Source organism: Rana temporaria, chromosome 2 (genome assembly GCF_905171775.1).
Source record: "Rana temporaria chromosome 2, aRanTem1.1, whole genome shotgun sequence".
Lineage (NCBI taxonomy): Eukaryota > Metazoa > Chordata > Amphibia > Anura > Ranidae > Rana > Rana temporaria.
The window spans coordinates 60,765,651-60,782,367 of record NC_053490.1 but is presented as its reverse complement, the minus strand read 5'-3'; the positions used below and the strand labels follow the sequence as shown (position 1 = coordinate 60,782,367).

At 43.3% G+C, this 16,717-nt stretch overlaps 1 protein-coding gene across 1 annotated transcript in view; it reads left to right on the top strand.

Moving 5' to 3' along the window:
* Nucleotides 1–16,717, top strand: part of CWF19L2 (CWF19 like cell cycle control factor 2) — a 239,923-nt gene that overhangs the window by 159,732 nt on the left and 63,474 nt on the right. Inside the window, exon 13 of the mRNA XM_040340244.1 lies at nucleotides 1,321–1,533. Within this exon, the coding sequence (XP_040196178.1) occupies nucleotides 1,321–1,533 (213 nt within the window). The remainder of the gene's footprint in view (nucleotides 1–1,320; nucleotides 1,534–16,717) is intronic.

Genomic DNA, 16,717 nt, shown 5'->3' with positions numbered 1-16,717 from the left:
GTGGACTGACCTTGGAGCTACGCCAGCACCATCACATGGGAGGTCTCTCAGCCACAGCTCAAGGAACCATGAGCAACCCTAGGGTTCCATCAAACCCTGGTTGACCTTTGACCTTTGAAACACTTTAAAGTGTGCACTTTTCCACAAAAAAATAAAAGTTAATGGACTCGCAACGCCCTTCCTACCCTTCATGTCCCTGCTGCATGTACCTTATATGCCCCCTCATCTTCTGCCACCCTCTCCAGCTGATATGACTATCCACCACTGTAAAAAAACTACATAGCACGTGAGGCATAATGAGAGCAATGCCAAGTGCTCATTGGTCAGTGACCACACTGGATCTTTTTTGAGGTTCCTTTCTTCCAGGACGGCATCCCAGAACAAAGCAGAGATTCTCATTGGTCAGTGCGGTCACGCGGCCAGCGCTGGCCATTGCTTGCATTATGTTTTTACAGTGATGACTTATGCTGCGTACACACAATCGGAAATTCCGACAAGAAAACCGTGGATTTTTTTCCAACAAAATTTGTGCTTAAACTTGTTTTGCATACACACGGTCACACAAAATTCCAACTGTCAAGAACACGGTGACGTACAACACTACAATGAGCCGAGAAAAATTTAGTTCAATGATTCGGAGCATGCATCGAATTGATTCCGAACATTTTTTTTTCCAACAAGAACTTTTCCCATCGGAAAATTGAGAACCAGCTCTTAATTTTTTAAGTCAGATGGAATTTCCGACCAAAAGCTCACATCGAACTTTTTCCTGTCGGAAATTCCGATAGTGTGTACGCGGCATAAGCCTAGGTTCACATTGATGCGATTTGGCATGCATTTTGACATGTCAAATCGCATGCTAAATCGATGGGTATGGCCGGCAATGGCACGTCTGAATCGATGTGACGCCGACTTTGCGGCGCCGCACTGATTCCCAAAAGTAGTTTCTGTACTACTTTTGGCGACTTCAGGGTGCGATTTGTATAGACCTCCTGTGCAGGAACCTGCACAGGTGACATGCAGGTATGGAATCGTGTGTGCTCAGCCGAACTTGCGAAATTTCAATCCCACTGTCAGTATGAACCTGGGCTGAGTGAGGGAGAGTAGCTGTTTGCATCAAGTATGTTATTTGAAAAAGAAGAGGGCGGTAAATAATTAATTTTACATGTAAATTATATTGTTTGTTTTCATTTTAGTTATTCCTTTTAATGGTTGTTTTGTTGCTCAGCATGCCTATTAGAATGCAGTTTGCTTTACTTTAATGGCTGTTTATGATGTTAATTTAAGCAGTTATAATAAGTCTGGCATTTTCTATTTCAGTTCAGGGAAAAGACTGACCAGGAATATTACACCCTGGATGACATGTTTGTCTCCAAAGCAGCAAAGAAGGAACATTCTAGTGAGGAGGAGGAGAGGGAAAGACAACAGGCGATATCTGAGCATCGTAGACTGGCTGCCAGAATGGAGAAATGCCGCTTCTGTTTTGACAATGCTGAGCTTCCAAAACATCTTATCGTTGCTATTGGTGTCAAGGTATGTTGCAGCAACCCATTCATCTTACAATACAATTCCAGTTCTAATCTCATGCCTGTGCTATTAAAAATCACATTAACGTGGAATTCTGAGAATGAAAAATGACATATGACACAGTTTGTTAGAGGCATTTTCGAAGTACTCCATAACAGTAATTTTATTACCTGTTGATCCTGCCAGTAGATTCATTATTTTTCCATTTCTGTAATAAGCCAAGCTGTCCAGCAAACATTTCTGTTACAGGGTTTTGGACAAATCATGAAACACTGAAATAAGTGCTTGTAACATTCATCTTTTCTTTGTGTTAAAGGGATTGTAAAGTCAGAAGGTTTATTTTATTTTAATGCATTAAGATAAGAAAATCTGTGTGCAACAGCCACCCTCAGCCCCCTGAGGCCTAGTACACACGACCGAACATGTCCGCTGAAACTGGTCCGCTGACCAGTTTCCGCGGACATGTCCGACCGTGTGTAGGGCCAAGCGGACAGTTTTCCGGCCGAGCGGACAGGTTTCCAGCGGTCAAAAGTTTCTTAGCATGCTAAGAAACTTGTCTACTGGAAAGCTGTCTGTCGGACAGCTGTCTGTTTGATGGTTAGTATGACTCATCGGACATGTCCGCTGGTTATGACGTATAACCAGCGGCCCGAAATCCCGCGCATGCGTCGAATTGATTCGACACATGCGTGGAAGCATTGAACTTCCGTGTCAGAGAACGTCGGTGTCTTCTACGTCACCGTGTTCTCTGTCCGCTGGGATTTTGGTCTGATGGTGTGTACACACATCAGACCAAAACCTCCCAGCAGACATGTCCGATGAAAACGGTCCGCGGACCGTTTTCATTGGACATGTTCGGCCGTGTGTACAAGGCCTAACACTTACCTGAGCCCGTCTTTATCCAGCGGTGTTGCAGGAGTGTCTAAGCTGCCCCGGGCTCCCCTCCTCATTGGCTAAGACAGCAGAGTGGCAAGATTGGCTCCTGTTGCGATCAAAGTCAGCCAGTCAGGAGAGAGAGGGGGCGGGGCTGGGTTGCTGTTCCGTGTCTGAATGGACACAGGGAACTGTGACTCGGGTGCCTCCATAGCAAGCTGCTTGCTGTGGGGGTACTCAACAGGAGGGAGGGGCCAGGAGCACAGAAGCGTGACCCAAAAAGAGGAGGATCCAGGCTGCCCTCTGCAAAACCAAGTGCATAGAGCTGGTACGTATAACATGTTATTTTTAACAAAAAAAAAACGAGACTTTACAATCACTTTCAGCTTTTTTATATAAAAAAAAATAAAAACTGTTGATTTTAAATGCTTAAAAATGAAGTTCACATTTAGAATGGGCCACTTAAGTGATTTAGTAACCAGTCACGGGTTGCAATGAAATTAAATGGCAGAAAATGTCGAATTTGTTTTGAATAGCATAATGAAGCTTTTCCTGCTGTAGCCGCTGAAACCCGGCAGGAGGGAGAGGAGGAGAAGCCGGTTTTCTGAGGTTGCAGGAGGAAAAGGGAAAGGATCGGTTCCTGTATATCCCACCCCTCCTATTCAACTGTGAAACAGAATGTGACAGGGAGGCCTCACAGGCCCCTTGGAGCCCCCTGGAGCATGGGGCAGGGTCGCCTTTGTGACCCCTGACACTAGACCAATGGTTGGGGGGGGGGGGTGTCAAAAACACATCTCAACAATGGGTTTTTACAGCCCCAAAAATACAAATGTAAACAAGCCCTTACTGTCCTGAGCCCCCTATAAGGCTGCTTTTACACTGATGTGCTAAGGAATCGCTGTGTACCCGCGGGTTAGCTGCGTTTGTGATAGACTTATATCTTGCAGGTGTGGGGCATTCAAGAGTTAGTTTTGTTGCGCTTTCAGAAATTGCACCAAACCCTCGGGATATAATAGAATTCTATGGCTAGTGCAGATAACTCAGTTTAGAAGCAGCATAATAGTTGTTAATCCTTTTATATGTACTAATATGCCCATTGCAAAACCACGGTTTATGTTTTGTTTAATACACTGACCTTCTTTTGCTCTTCCAGCTTCTACTAGAATTACTTTCTGTCTCCAGGCTGCTAGAACGGTCCCAGGCGAAGTGCACTTGGTATCATTGTACCTGGGACACGAGACCGCTCTGCAGCGGAAGTATCAGCTTATGCAGCTCCTGCTTCCTCTGCAGCCACCTGTTTTCTTTGTTGGCGGGTTTCCCAGATTGCAGTCCATGGGTTGCCAACCCTAGGCATGGGCTTCCCTTGTTTGAGGTTGAGGGCCACAGGTTGAGCACCCCTGGTGTAACATTTTGCGAAAGATTAATGCAAACATACTAGAAGAATGCATCTATAGGCACGCTTACTGTGCATGCTCCCAGCACAGTGACAGAGCACTAAAAAAAAACGCTCCCTGTCTCCAGTAATGATTGGGAGCCAGTAGGGCTGTCTCCGGATCATGTGACCACTGTGACAGCCAATCACAGTGCAATAGAAAAAGATCCTCAAATCTAAATAGCCTATGTGTGTGTGTGTGTGTGTGTGTATATATATATATATATGTATGTATGTATGTATGTGTGTGTATATATGTATATGTGTGTATGTATATATATATATATATATATATATATATATATATATATATATATATATATATATATATATATATATATGCATTAAACCAATTATTTTTGGTGTACATGTAGTGCAATACATGTTTTAGCTGTCCAGCTGCATCAAAGTAAGAAAGCCCATTTTTTTTTATTTTTTTTTCAACCAGCGGGTGTAATGAAAAAACTGACCCGATTCCTCCACATACACATTCAAGGTAGATGGGAGAATCCTCCGTCTGAGCTATTGTATTCTGACAGTGGGGTGGCGCTTCCCCGCCGCCAGAATCCACTGATCAGGGCTGCCAGCTATAAAATGCGGCGCTGGATGAGCAGAAAAAAAACTGACAGGGCGTTTGTACGGAAGTCGATCGGTGGATCAGTTTGTAAACAACCACAATGGCCATACAAGTATCCAAATTTGACAGATCCCTGCTGAACCAGCCGAACTTTGACCCATGTATGAACAGCTTACCCCTCTCTGGCCAGTCTACTATAATGTGCAAAATGTTTCCTTGCTTATAGCATACTATTGGGATCTTTTCCTGACACAGCAATTTATATACAAAGAGATTCTTATACAATAGCAACGACCCCCTCCTTTTAAAATAATCTAATTTTGTTGCTTTGCAGCCTTAAATGAAGACGCATTTTTATCAGCTGTATTTACTCAGTGCAACTTATAACATCCACGTAAAAGATATTCGACCAGCCTGTCAGAATTTATTTTTAAAAATTCAAAAGCAATATTTCACTTTGCAATATTTGCCCTCTCTGGTCGTTTACATTTGATGGTGACAGTTTGCGGACTGCAGTCTTCAAGTCATTCCACAGATTTTTAATGGGATAAACTTTAAGTCTAGACTCTGACTTGGCCTTGCAAGGACATTCACCTTTTTCTCCTTCAATCACTGTGTGGTTATTTTTGCTGTGTGCTTTGGGTCTTTGTCATTTTGGAAGGTAAACCTTCTTCCCATTGACAACTTTCTGGCAGAGAGCAGCAGATTTTCCTCAAGAATTTTCCTGTATTTTGCCCCATCCATTTTTCCTTCTATCCTGACAAGGGCTCCAGTACCTGCTGCAGAGAAATACCCCCAAAACAGGATATTACCACCTCCATGCTTTACTGTAGGAATGGTGTTATTTGGATGGTGAACTGTATTGGATTTTCGCCAGACGTTGTTTTTAGTGTTGAGGCCAAATGATTACATTTTAGTCTCATCTGACAAGAACACTTTTTTCCATGTGGCCTCAGAATCTTCAAGGTGTGTTTTGGCAAAGCTCAGTTGTGACTGCATGTGGACGTTCTTGAGGAGTGGCTTGTTTCTTGCAACCCTTCCATACAAGTCACATTTGTGGAGAATTTGCAATATTGTTGTCACATGCACACTGTCATAAATTCCTGCAACTGCTTCAGAGTTGCTGTAGGCCTCTTGGTAGCCTCATGGCTCTTTCATTCAGTTTGGAGCGACGTTCTGATCCAGGGAGGGTCTGTGTTGTACCAAATACCTTCCATTTCTTAAAGCGGTGGTTCACCCCCCAAAAAAAATGTAACATTGCATTCAGCCGAGATGTTAGAATGACAATTGGCTGTTTTTTTTAATCTCCTTGCCGTACATAACGTTTTATATATATATATATATATGTGTTCAGCGCGGGTTCCGGGTATGGAATCTGCGGGACTGGGCGTTCCTAATTGATTGACATGCTTCCGACCAGCGCATACAGCGCGTCACGAGTTGCCGAAAGAAGCCGAACGTCAGTGTGCAGGCTCCGTATAGAGCCGTCTCGGAGTCCGGCTTCTTTCGGCAACTCGTGACGCGCTGTATGCGACGGTCGGAAGCATGTCAAACAATTAGGAACGCCCAGTCCCGCAGATTCCATACCCAGAAGCCACGGTGAACATATATATATAAAACGGTATGTACGGCAAGGAGATTAAAAAAAACAGCCGATTGTCATTCTAACTACTCGGCTAAATGTAATGTTCAAAACATTTTTTGGGGCGAACCCCCGCTTTAATAAGACTTCACTGTGCTTCTTGGCAGTGATAGAGTCTTTGAGATTTTTAAGTATTCATCGCCTCACTTGTGCCTGTCCACAACTTTATCCTGGATAGCTTTTGACAGTGCCTTAACACCCATAGTTGATTGTTTGATTCAGTTGCACTATTGGGGACTAGAATGCTCCAGAAAAGCTCTTTCCATGCTGAGCTAATGAACATTACCACAGTTGAAAGTTAAATGGCTTTTTGTGCCATTGAGAAGGTGATTGGCTACACCTGATTGAGTTTACAAGTCATTTTTAGAAGGGGGGATCCCTTTTCCAACTCAGTGATTCTGTTCTTGAATTTGTCTCCAGACCTAAACCCTATTGATCATCTTTGGAGCATCCTCAAATGGTAGGTGGAGGAGCGCAAGGTCTCCAACATCCACCAGCTCCGTGATGTCGTCATGGAGAAGTGGAAGAGGACTCCAGTGGCAACCTGTGAAGCTCTGGTGAACTCCATGACCAAGAGGGTTAAATTGCATGAATCGGTTTTACATCCACTTAAAAAAAAAAATATCACTTCCAGGCCTTTTTATAGATTATTTTACATTGTGTGAAGTGTCATTGTAAACTGGTGCCTCTAAATACTTTATTGGCATTGTTTGTTCATTGCTAATCTCGTGACTGCTCTCCCCTGATGTTTCATGGCCGGTCATGTGGCTGCTTTCCTTCCCCAATCTAAAGCTACACTGGAAGGAGGAGGAGTGGGAAGAGGATAGCGTCCGGAAAAAAACGGAGCTAATAAGGCATTGACAGGCACCTTTCCCAGCCAACCCTAGGCATTGGGACTCAGGGCTATTAATTCTCAATGAGCAATACGAGACCCGGGGCTTTTTAGGGGCTCACTCTGGGCTATAGCCCAGGTCAGCCCCCCTGGCCGACGCCACTGCTCTGGAGAATGGGAGAATTGGACGATAACCAATTTTTGAAAATGCTTTTTTTTTTTTGCTGTCAGTATACAGAGATGTTCTAGTTTAGGCCTCATGCATACTGGGTGGTTCACTATTGGTGAAGTTGCCATTGAATGTATCCCCCACTCAGGGCTGTCTTAATGCATGGGCATTTCCCAGGGTGCATGGGGGCCCCATGATAATCTTGCATTACACAATACTTGCCAACTGTCCTGGATTTTCCAACACTTTTTACTAAGCTGTCCCTGGAAGGCTGTGCACTGGGCAGCATTCCAAAACCTGCAATGTGTCCTCCTGATCTCAGGATTGTGCCCTTCTGACACCCCATGTATTGTGCATTTCTGCCTCCCCTCCTGTGCTGTGCTCTGTGTTGTTTAGTCTTTGATTTATGGCATGTTTATAATCAATAAAAGCACTAATAAATATATGTTTAATTCTATCAACGATTTATACTTTAATTCTTGAGAGCAGGTGCATAAATTAGGGCATGCTCATGGGGGGCCCCAGTGTCTTACTTTGCCCAGGGGCCCATGATTTTGCCCAGACGGCCCTGCCCCCCACTCCCTTGAGTGCAGCTTACCTCTGATAATGCATACCCTCTGTCATACCCTCTGTCTACCCTGATTTGAAGATCCTTGCTCTGACAAGGTCCTGGCCATGTCCTGTCGATACTGCACTGCAGCCCTATACATTCCTTTCAATGGGCAAACTCTACTCATGATGGCCATTCCTCTGAGGCTGGCTTGCTTATTGGAATGAATAGAGCTGCAGTGAGGATGAAGAGGAGCCAGCCATGAGCTTATCAGAAGAAAGAACTCTGAATCAGGGAGGAAGGCAATATTACGCCAGGTGGCATGCACTCAGAGGGGTGGGAGATTTATTGAAGGACAACTTTAATTGTTATGGTGACAGCAGATCCACAATAAAGTCAACTGTCCCTTAAAAGTCTGTAGGACAAATTGTTTCTTTTTTTTTTTTCTCTGCAGTTAATTTAATTACGATACAGTATACTGAGTATTACAGAAGTTACATCCTGTAGCATAGACTTTCGTTCCAGACAATAGGCAAATGAGTCACAGAAAAGACCGCTTAATATAATATATTCTGCTCAAGCATAAATATCAGCACACTTGGGTATTGTCTGAGCACATTCTTCAAACAAGCCATATTTACAGTACTTGTACTCGCAGCCTGTCTTTGGCTGCTTGGCAAATTAAAGCAATATGGCCTCACCCTATGAAGTCAGTGCTGAGATGATTGTCATCCAATCTGGACTACTACAATGCCTTGAAAAAGTATTCATACCCCTTGAAATTTTCAACATTTTGTCATGTTGCAACCAAAAAAGTATAAATGGGGAATTTATGTGATAGACAAACACAAAGTGGCACATAATTGTGAAGTGGAAGGAAAATGATAAATGGTTTTAGTGTTTTTTTTTTTTTTACAAATAAATATGTTAAAAGTGTAGTGTACATTTGTATTCAGCCCCCCTTGAGATACTTTGTAGAACCTCCTTTCGCTGCAATTACAGCTGCAAGTCTTTTTGGGGGATGTCTCTACCAGCTTTGCACATCTAGAGAGTGACATTTTTGCCCATTCTTCTTTGCAATATATCTCAAGCTCTGTCAGATTGGATGGAGAGCGTCTGTGAACAGCAATTTTCAAGTTTTGCTACGGATTCTCATTTAGATTTAGGTCTGGACTTTGACTGGGCCATTCTAACACATGAATAAGCTTTGCTCGAAACCATTCCATTGTAGCTCTAGCTGTATGTTTAGGGTCGTTGTCGTCCTGGAAGGTGAACCTCAGTCTCATGTCTTTTGCAGACTCTAATCAACTCTGACCAGCTTCCCTGTCTCTGCTGAAGAAAAGCATCCCCATAACATGATGATGCCACCACCATGTATCACTGTGGGGATGGTGTGTTCAGGCAGGGTGATGTGCAGTGTCAGTTTTCCACCACACATAGTGTTTTGCTTTTAGGCCAAAAAGTTAAATTTTGGTCTCATGTGACCACAGAACATTCTTCCACATGTTTGCTGTGTCCCCCACATGGCTTTTCCCTAACTGCAAATGGGACTTTTTATGACTTTATTTCAACAATGGTTTTTTTCTTGCCACTCTTCCATAAAGGCCAGATTTGTGGAGTGCACGACTAATAGTTGTCCTGTGGACAGATTCTCCCACCTGAGCTGTGGATATCTGTGCAGCTTCTCCAGAGTTATCTGGAGCCTCTTGGCTGCTTCTCTGATGAATGATCTCCTTGCTCGGCCTGTCAGTTAAGGTGGACGGCCATGTCTTGGTAGGTTTGCAGTTGTGCCATACTCTTCATTTGTGGATGATGGATTGAACATTGTTCCATGAGATGTTAAAAGCTTGGCAATTTTTTTTTTAAACCTAACCCTGCTTTAAACTTCTCCACAACTTTATCCCTGATCTGTCTGGTGCATTCCTTGGCCTTCATGATGCTGTTTCTTTACGAAGGTTCTCTAAGAAACCTCTGAGGGCTTCACAGAACAGCTTTATTTTATACTGAGATTAAATTACATCTAGGTGCTACTAGATTTTAGTTGGGGGTATAAGAGTAAAGGGGGCTGAATACAAATGCACACCACACTTTTCAGATATGTATTTTGTAAAAAAAATATGAAAAATATTTATAATTTTCCTTCCACTTCACAATTATGTGCCACTTTGTGTTGGTCTATCACATAAAATCCCAATAAAATACATTTACAAGTGACAGCTCTTCACCCTAATCCTGGTATTTAATGCCCCTTTAAGACTCTCCTACTGTTTTCGTGAAATGTGACTGAACACACCCACTATTAGATGTGATTTGGAGGGTATGTGTAGGGGAGGGGTTTTGTGGGGCCGTAGTTAAGTTTCAGCACCTACTGTTTGAGAAAAAAAGCCCTGCAATTAGGTTTTTGGTTGTAACATTACTGTCTTCCAGATAGACCAGGCTGCGTCTCAATCACTCTCTATAATGACATTACCGTTGAAACCTCAATTATAGACCAATTTCTCTGTTAAATTCTGATACGAAGTTATTATCAAAAATTGTGGCACTTAGACTACAGGATCATTTAGTGAAGCTAGTTCACCCTGATCAAACAGGCTTTATGAAGGGCCTTGAAGCTAGAGACAACACCATAAGAGCATTAAATGTCCTCCATTGGATGCAACACGGTCCGGACAAAGCCCCCAGAATAATATTATCTATGGATGCCGAAAAAGCTTTCGACAGGGTTAGCTGGATGTTTGACTGAGGTTCTGAGGTGGATGAAAGTGGGAGAGCGTGTGATGGGTTGGGTGCTGGCGTTGTACGCGTCCCCGAGAGCAAGAGTAAAGGTGAATGGCACTTTGTCAGACTATTTCCAAATATACAATGGTACGAGACAAGGGTGTCCCTTGTCTCCCTTATTATTTGCAATAATATTGGAACCCTTTCTCTGCAAAATAAGAAGAAATAACGGAATACAGGGAACGTGTATTGGGTCGGATGAACATAAGGTCTCGGCATATGCCGAGACCTTCGGACACCACAGACTTCATTACCTGCCTTGATGGAAGAAGTATGTAGGTTTGGGGCCCTATCCAATTTTAAAATTAATTTTGAGAAATCTATATTATTTCCTAGCCATGTATCTTTAAGTATGGCGAACACTCTACAAGAAGCATATCGCTTCATATGAAATAAAAAATCACTAGTGTACTTAGGGACACATATAACGCCTGACCCTAAACTTTTATACGATCTGAATTATGGTACCTTAATGGAAGGGGTAAGAGAGGATCTTCAGAAATGGAAGGGGCAGTTTTTAACTTGGTTTGGAAGGGTGAACGCAATAAAAATGAACATACTACCTAAAATAATTTATGTCTTACATACAGTGCCAATTCACCTCCCACAGAGTTTTTTTAAGGGCATACGGAGGGCTTTTGTATCCTTTGTATGGAACGATAAACGCCCTAGATTAGCCTATGAAATTTTGTGTAGAGAAAAGTCAGAGGGCGGAGTGGGGCTGCCAGATGTAACATCATATTATAGGGCAATGGCACTAGTACGTATACTAAATTGGAATCACGATCACTCAACTAAAACATGGGTACAATTAGAGCAAACAATGGCAGGAAGGAACCTAGCAGGAGCTCCTTGGATACCGAAGACAGAAAGAGGGCTCTCAAAATGGATGTCACCATTAACTAATAATACACTAAGGATATGGGATAAAATAAATCAATCAGAAGATTATGCCCCTGGGATATCCCCCCTGGCTCCCCTGGAGGGATTCCCGTGGTTCCCCCCAGGTGAGGAAGTAGGATCAATGAAGGCCTGGGGGAGGGACCCCACATGCGGCAAATTTGCCCCATGTGGAACCCTGACCCCCTTACCTGAATTGAGACGGAGCTTGGGAACAGTCCCAATGGTGGAGTGGAGGTATCATCAATTAGGGTGCTTCTTTCAAAAGTGGAAAACCAGGATAAGGCCTCTTAATTCGCTTACTATATTTGAAACCAGATGTGTAAAGATTGGGAGGGCCAAACACTTACTGTCTCAAATGTATAGATTAATCCTAGGGACACGGGGAAAAACAACACCTTACTATATTAAAGACTGGGAAGGAGAGCTAAATCACAGGTTTACCACGCAACAAATTAAAAAACGTATTGACTCCACACACTATACATCTGTAAGCTCACAGATTCAGGAGATGTCTTATAAATTTCTATCTAGGTGGTATAGAACCCCAGTAATATTGGCACAGATGTATAGGCTTGCGGACAATAGGTGTTGGAGGGGATGTGGACAAGAGGGTACCCTACTCCACCTGTGGTGGTCATGCCCAAAGATCAGAGGATTTTGGCAAGAGATTGCCCCTTGGGTTGGAAGGCTATCTCCCGAGGAATTAGAACTGACACCTTTAAACTTCCTATTCCACGGGTCAGCGAGGTCCATGGGATCATATAAGGAGAGTATTACGCCTCATTTATTAAATGCGGCAAAATTATTAATACCTAGATTATGGAAACAGGATAAAAGGCCAACTATTCTTGAATGGAAGAGAGAAGTGAATTTAATTATGGAGGCAGAAAGATGGATTTCCAAGGTTAAAGATAGAAAGGAAAAGTTTAGAGTAATATGGTCAGAATGGGAAAAATGCTCGCTAGAGATTGAATAATTTAAGGAGCTGTAGGAAAACATAAGTGGACAGCCTGTGGGGGGGGGGGGGTGGAGAGTAACTTGTTTGTCTTTTTTTTTTTTTTTTTCCTTTTTTTTTTTTTTTTTTTTTTTTCGTATTTATTTATTTATTTTTAGCTCTCAATAGGAAATCCCGTGCGGCACTGCCCCTAACTCCCACCTGTACAGGTTTAAGAGAGGGTGGGCACAGAGGGTGGGATTGGGATATACTACATAATAAGGGGTCTTTTTTTTTTTTTTATTATATACATTTACTTATTTTCTCTTGGGGTTGGTGTGTGGAATAGGGAACGGAGAAAGGGTGAGATAAAAAAATAAATAAAAGCAAGCGGGGGGGGGTTGGGGGGGATTTGGGTTAAGTCATTAGTGGCTTTATGGCCTGATAGAGGCCTCAGATTTCAAACACTTGGTAAAATTGTTTTTAGGGGAGGGGGTAATAAGGAATAATGAGCGATAAGCTATAGAATGGCTTTTTAGAAGCCTCATATCTAAGGGATCACTTTTTTTATTTATTTATTTTATTTGGTGTTTGGAGGGGGGGAGAGAGCCGCAGGGAATAAGTGAGGGTGGGGGGGGGTAATTTGTCTCCCCTTTTTATTTTCTTTCTTTTTTTTTTTTTTTTTTTTTTCTTTTTTTTTTTTTCTTTATTTCCCCTGGGGGGGATATGGGATACAGATAAGGATGTTTATTGTATAAGGGTGTGATATAATGTAATATATTGTTAAATGGAAATGTTGAAAAACTAATAAAAATTTTGATAATAAAAAAAAAATAAAAAAAAGAAACCTCAAGTCCTAATAGGAGTATTTTTGACTCTTCTATTCCCACCCCACTCACCACAAGAAGATCTAATTGCAACAAGATATACTATTGCACATTAGAAGGCTTTGCATGGTGTGAGAACAAATAGCTGAACCTTAGAGAATACTCTATTGCCGCATCGGAATTTCTGACAAGAAAACCATGGATTTTTTCTCACAGAATGTTGGCTCAAACTTGTGTTGCATACACACCGTCACACACATCTTGTCGGATATTCCGACTTTAAGATTGCGGTGACGTACAAGACATACGACGAGCCGAGACCAATGAAGTTCAATAGGCAGTTTGGCTCTTCTGCTTGATTCTGAGCATGCGTGTTTTTTTACGCGTCAGAATTGCATACAGATGATCGGATTTTCCAATAGGAATATTTTCAAGGGAGAAAGGGATCACCGCTCCAGGTGGATCTCTGCAGACAATTAGAGGAGCCTCTCAGGAGTCCAAGGTGCTGGCAATGCACAAGGCAGATACAAAAAATGAAGATGAATGGACAGCCGCACTCCAGGGAAACTTAAAAAGTAGTCTTTTATTGATAAAAACTGGACATGCAAATCCAAAAAAGCCATGACTAAGCACTAACAGTGTGCGAAACGCGTCTGCTGTCCCTTCTTGTGACTATTTTTTGGATTTGCATGTCCAGTTTTTATCAATAAAAGACTACTTTTTTAAGTTTCCCTGGAGTGCGGCTGTCCATTCATCTTCATTTTTTAGGAATATTTTCAGTCTGAAACATGGAGAACCTGCTCTCAATCTTTTGTTGGTGTTAATTCCGACAGCAAAAGTCCGATGGAGCATACACACGGTCGGAATTTCCGACCAAAAGCTCACATCGGACTTTTCTTGTCGGAATTTAAAATCGTGTGTACGCGGCATAGCACTTGTTTTTTGGCCTTTCTGCAGACTGGTGTTAACCAGCATCCACCCCTGAGTACCTTCATGGCACAGGTTTCTGTTTTATCCATTCTCTTCCAGAAACCTCTTGCCCCACAATCCCTGAGTAAGACTTTTCTTCAGGGAGTTGCTCATAGAAATCCTCCAATTCGACATCCCTAGGATCTCATCCTGGTGCTTTTTGTCCCTCAGAAACCTCCTTTGAACCTATTGGATACATTTCCCTTGGAATACCATGTATGATTGCCTTCCTGGTCGCCATTACATCTGTTAGGTGTGTTTCTGAATTGGTAGCTTCTTCCTGTAAAAAAAAAAAACCCTTCTGGATTTGCTCATTGCCAAATGAATTTAAAGCGGGAGTTCACCCATTTCTAAAATTTTTTTTTTCTTCCCCTAGATTCCTGCTCGTTCGGTCTAGGGGAATCGGCTATTTGTATTAAAATAGGTGCAGTACTTACCCGTTTTCGAGCTGCATCTTCTTCCGTCGCTTCCGGGTATGGTCTTCGGGAGCGGGCGTTCCTTCTTGATTGACATTCTTCCGAGAGGCTTCCGACGGTCGCATCCATCGCGTCACTCGTAGCCGAAAGAAGCCGAACGTCGGTGCGGCTCTATACTGCGCCTGCGCACCGACGTTCGGCTTCTTTCGGAAAATCGTGACGCGATGGATGCGACCGTCGGAAGCCTCTCGGAAACCTGTCAATCAAGAAGGAACGCCCATTCCCGAAGCCCATACCCGGAAGCGACGGAGAGGATGCGTCTCGTAAACGGGTAAGTACTGCACATATTTTAAAATAAATAGCCGATTCCCCTAGTAATAACGAGCAGGAAGCGAAGGGGGAAAAGTGCCCTCTAAGGGTGAACCCCCGCTTTAAGACCAAAATCTTTTTTTTTTTATCCTAACATAGGGCCAGATTCAGGTACAATTGCGGCGGTGCAACGTAACCCGTTTACGTTACACCGCCGCAAGTTTTCAGTGTAAGTGCCTGATCCACAAAGCACTTACCTGTAAACTTGTGGCGGTGTATCGTAAACATGTCCGGCGCAAGCCCGCCCAATTCAAATGGGGCGTGTACCATTTGAATTAGGCGCGCTCCCGCGCCGGACGTACTGCGCATGCTCAGTTTTGAAATTCCCGCCGTGCTTTGCGCAATGTGACGTCATTTTTTTGAACGGCGACGTGAGTTACGGCGTTTCGTATTCCCGGACGTCTTACGCAAAAACAAAAAAAAAATTGAAATTCGAATCGGGAACAACGGCCGTACTTTAACATGGCTCGTGTAAAGTTAAGGCATGTAAAATCATGACTAACTTTGCGACGGGAAAAAATTACTAGCGACGACGTAACGAACGCGAAAACCGTTGTGGATCGCTGTAAATGCTCATTAGCATACCCGACGCAGGAAAACGACGCAAACTCCACCCAGCGGCGGCCGAAGTATTGCATCCTAAGATCTGACGGTGTAAGTCAATTACACCTGTCGGATCTTAGGGCTATCTATGCGGAACTGATTCTATGAATCAGCCGCATAGATACGACAAGAGATACAACGGTGTATCAGGAGATATGCCATCGTATCTATTCTGTGAATCTGGCCCATAGTCCCTTCTTTCCACACCAATATGGACATTGTCATCACTTCCTCTGTCACGCTACAAAAAAATGACAAGGAAATTGCCTTGCACATTCTGGATGTGGTAAGGGACGTCAGGGTGTACTTACAGTAGCAGTCACAGACTCTGTTCACAAGACTGACTCTCTCCATTCTGTCTGAAGGTCCTCTCATAGGGGACATCCTGCTTCCCAATCTATGATTGCCAGGTGGATCAGGCAACTTATTTCTAAGGCCTACACCTTTATTTAAACAGTGGGTAGCAGTGAGCTTAGCAATGGTAGGTATAAGTAAAATTGGATAGTGATGTCAGTTCTCCAGTAAAAATATGCCTACCCAGCACCATGCACATCTGCTTGCCTGAATTGTCTCTGCTGGACCTGTGCAGAGATGAAGTGATGATAAATCCTACTGAAGGGCCACAGACAACGAAAGAAAAAAACCTAACACGGGGTCTTGACACTCCCTCTGCTATACTAAAAATATATTTTTTGGCTTTACATACAATCTAATTAGAAGTGTAATACATCTTGGTGATGTGGCTGTCATGTGTCTTTACAGTAGGGTGACCAGACATCCCCAGTTTCAGGGGACAGTCCCCTGATTGAGGACACTGTCCCCGGACCAAGTCTGTCCCTGGTTTTGTCCCCAGATTGGATTTAATAGGGGGCTGGGGCAATTTCAAAGACAGTCAGTGCAGAATTAAAATAAAAAAAATAGAATTACACACCCCCGCTCCGCCGTGCCTACTAGCATAGGGGGGTTGTATTTTTCCCATTATCTGTGCCCCTTTCTGATGATCAATGTGCTGGTCGGAGTGGAGGGAATATTTCTTCAGTTTCGGGGCGCATGCCCATTCAGCTTCGCTCACATGTTCTTCTGCCTTGGCTCAAATCCTGGCCAGCCACCTGCCTAAATCCTTGCCTTCCCTGGCGGAGTGATCTTCCTCCGCTCCCCATCCAGTAGTAGCCGGGGCCTGAAGAGTTATGCCCCGTACACACGATCCGAAAATCGTACGGAAAATGCCGCTTTCGAAACGATCGTACGATAATCGGATCATTAGTACAGCGCTTCCGAGAGCCGATCAGGACAGTTCATCAGATTTTATTTATCGG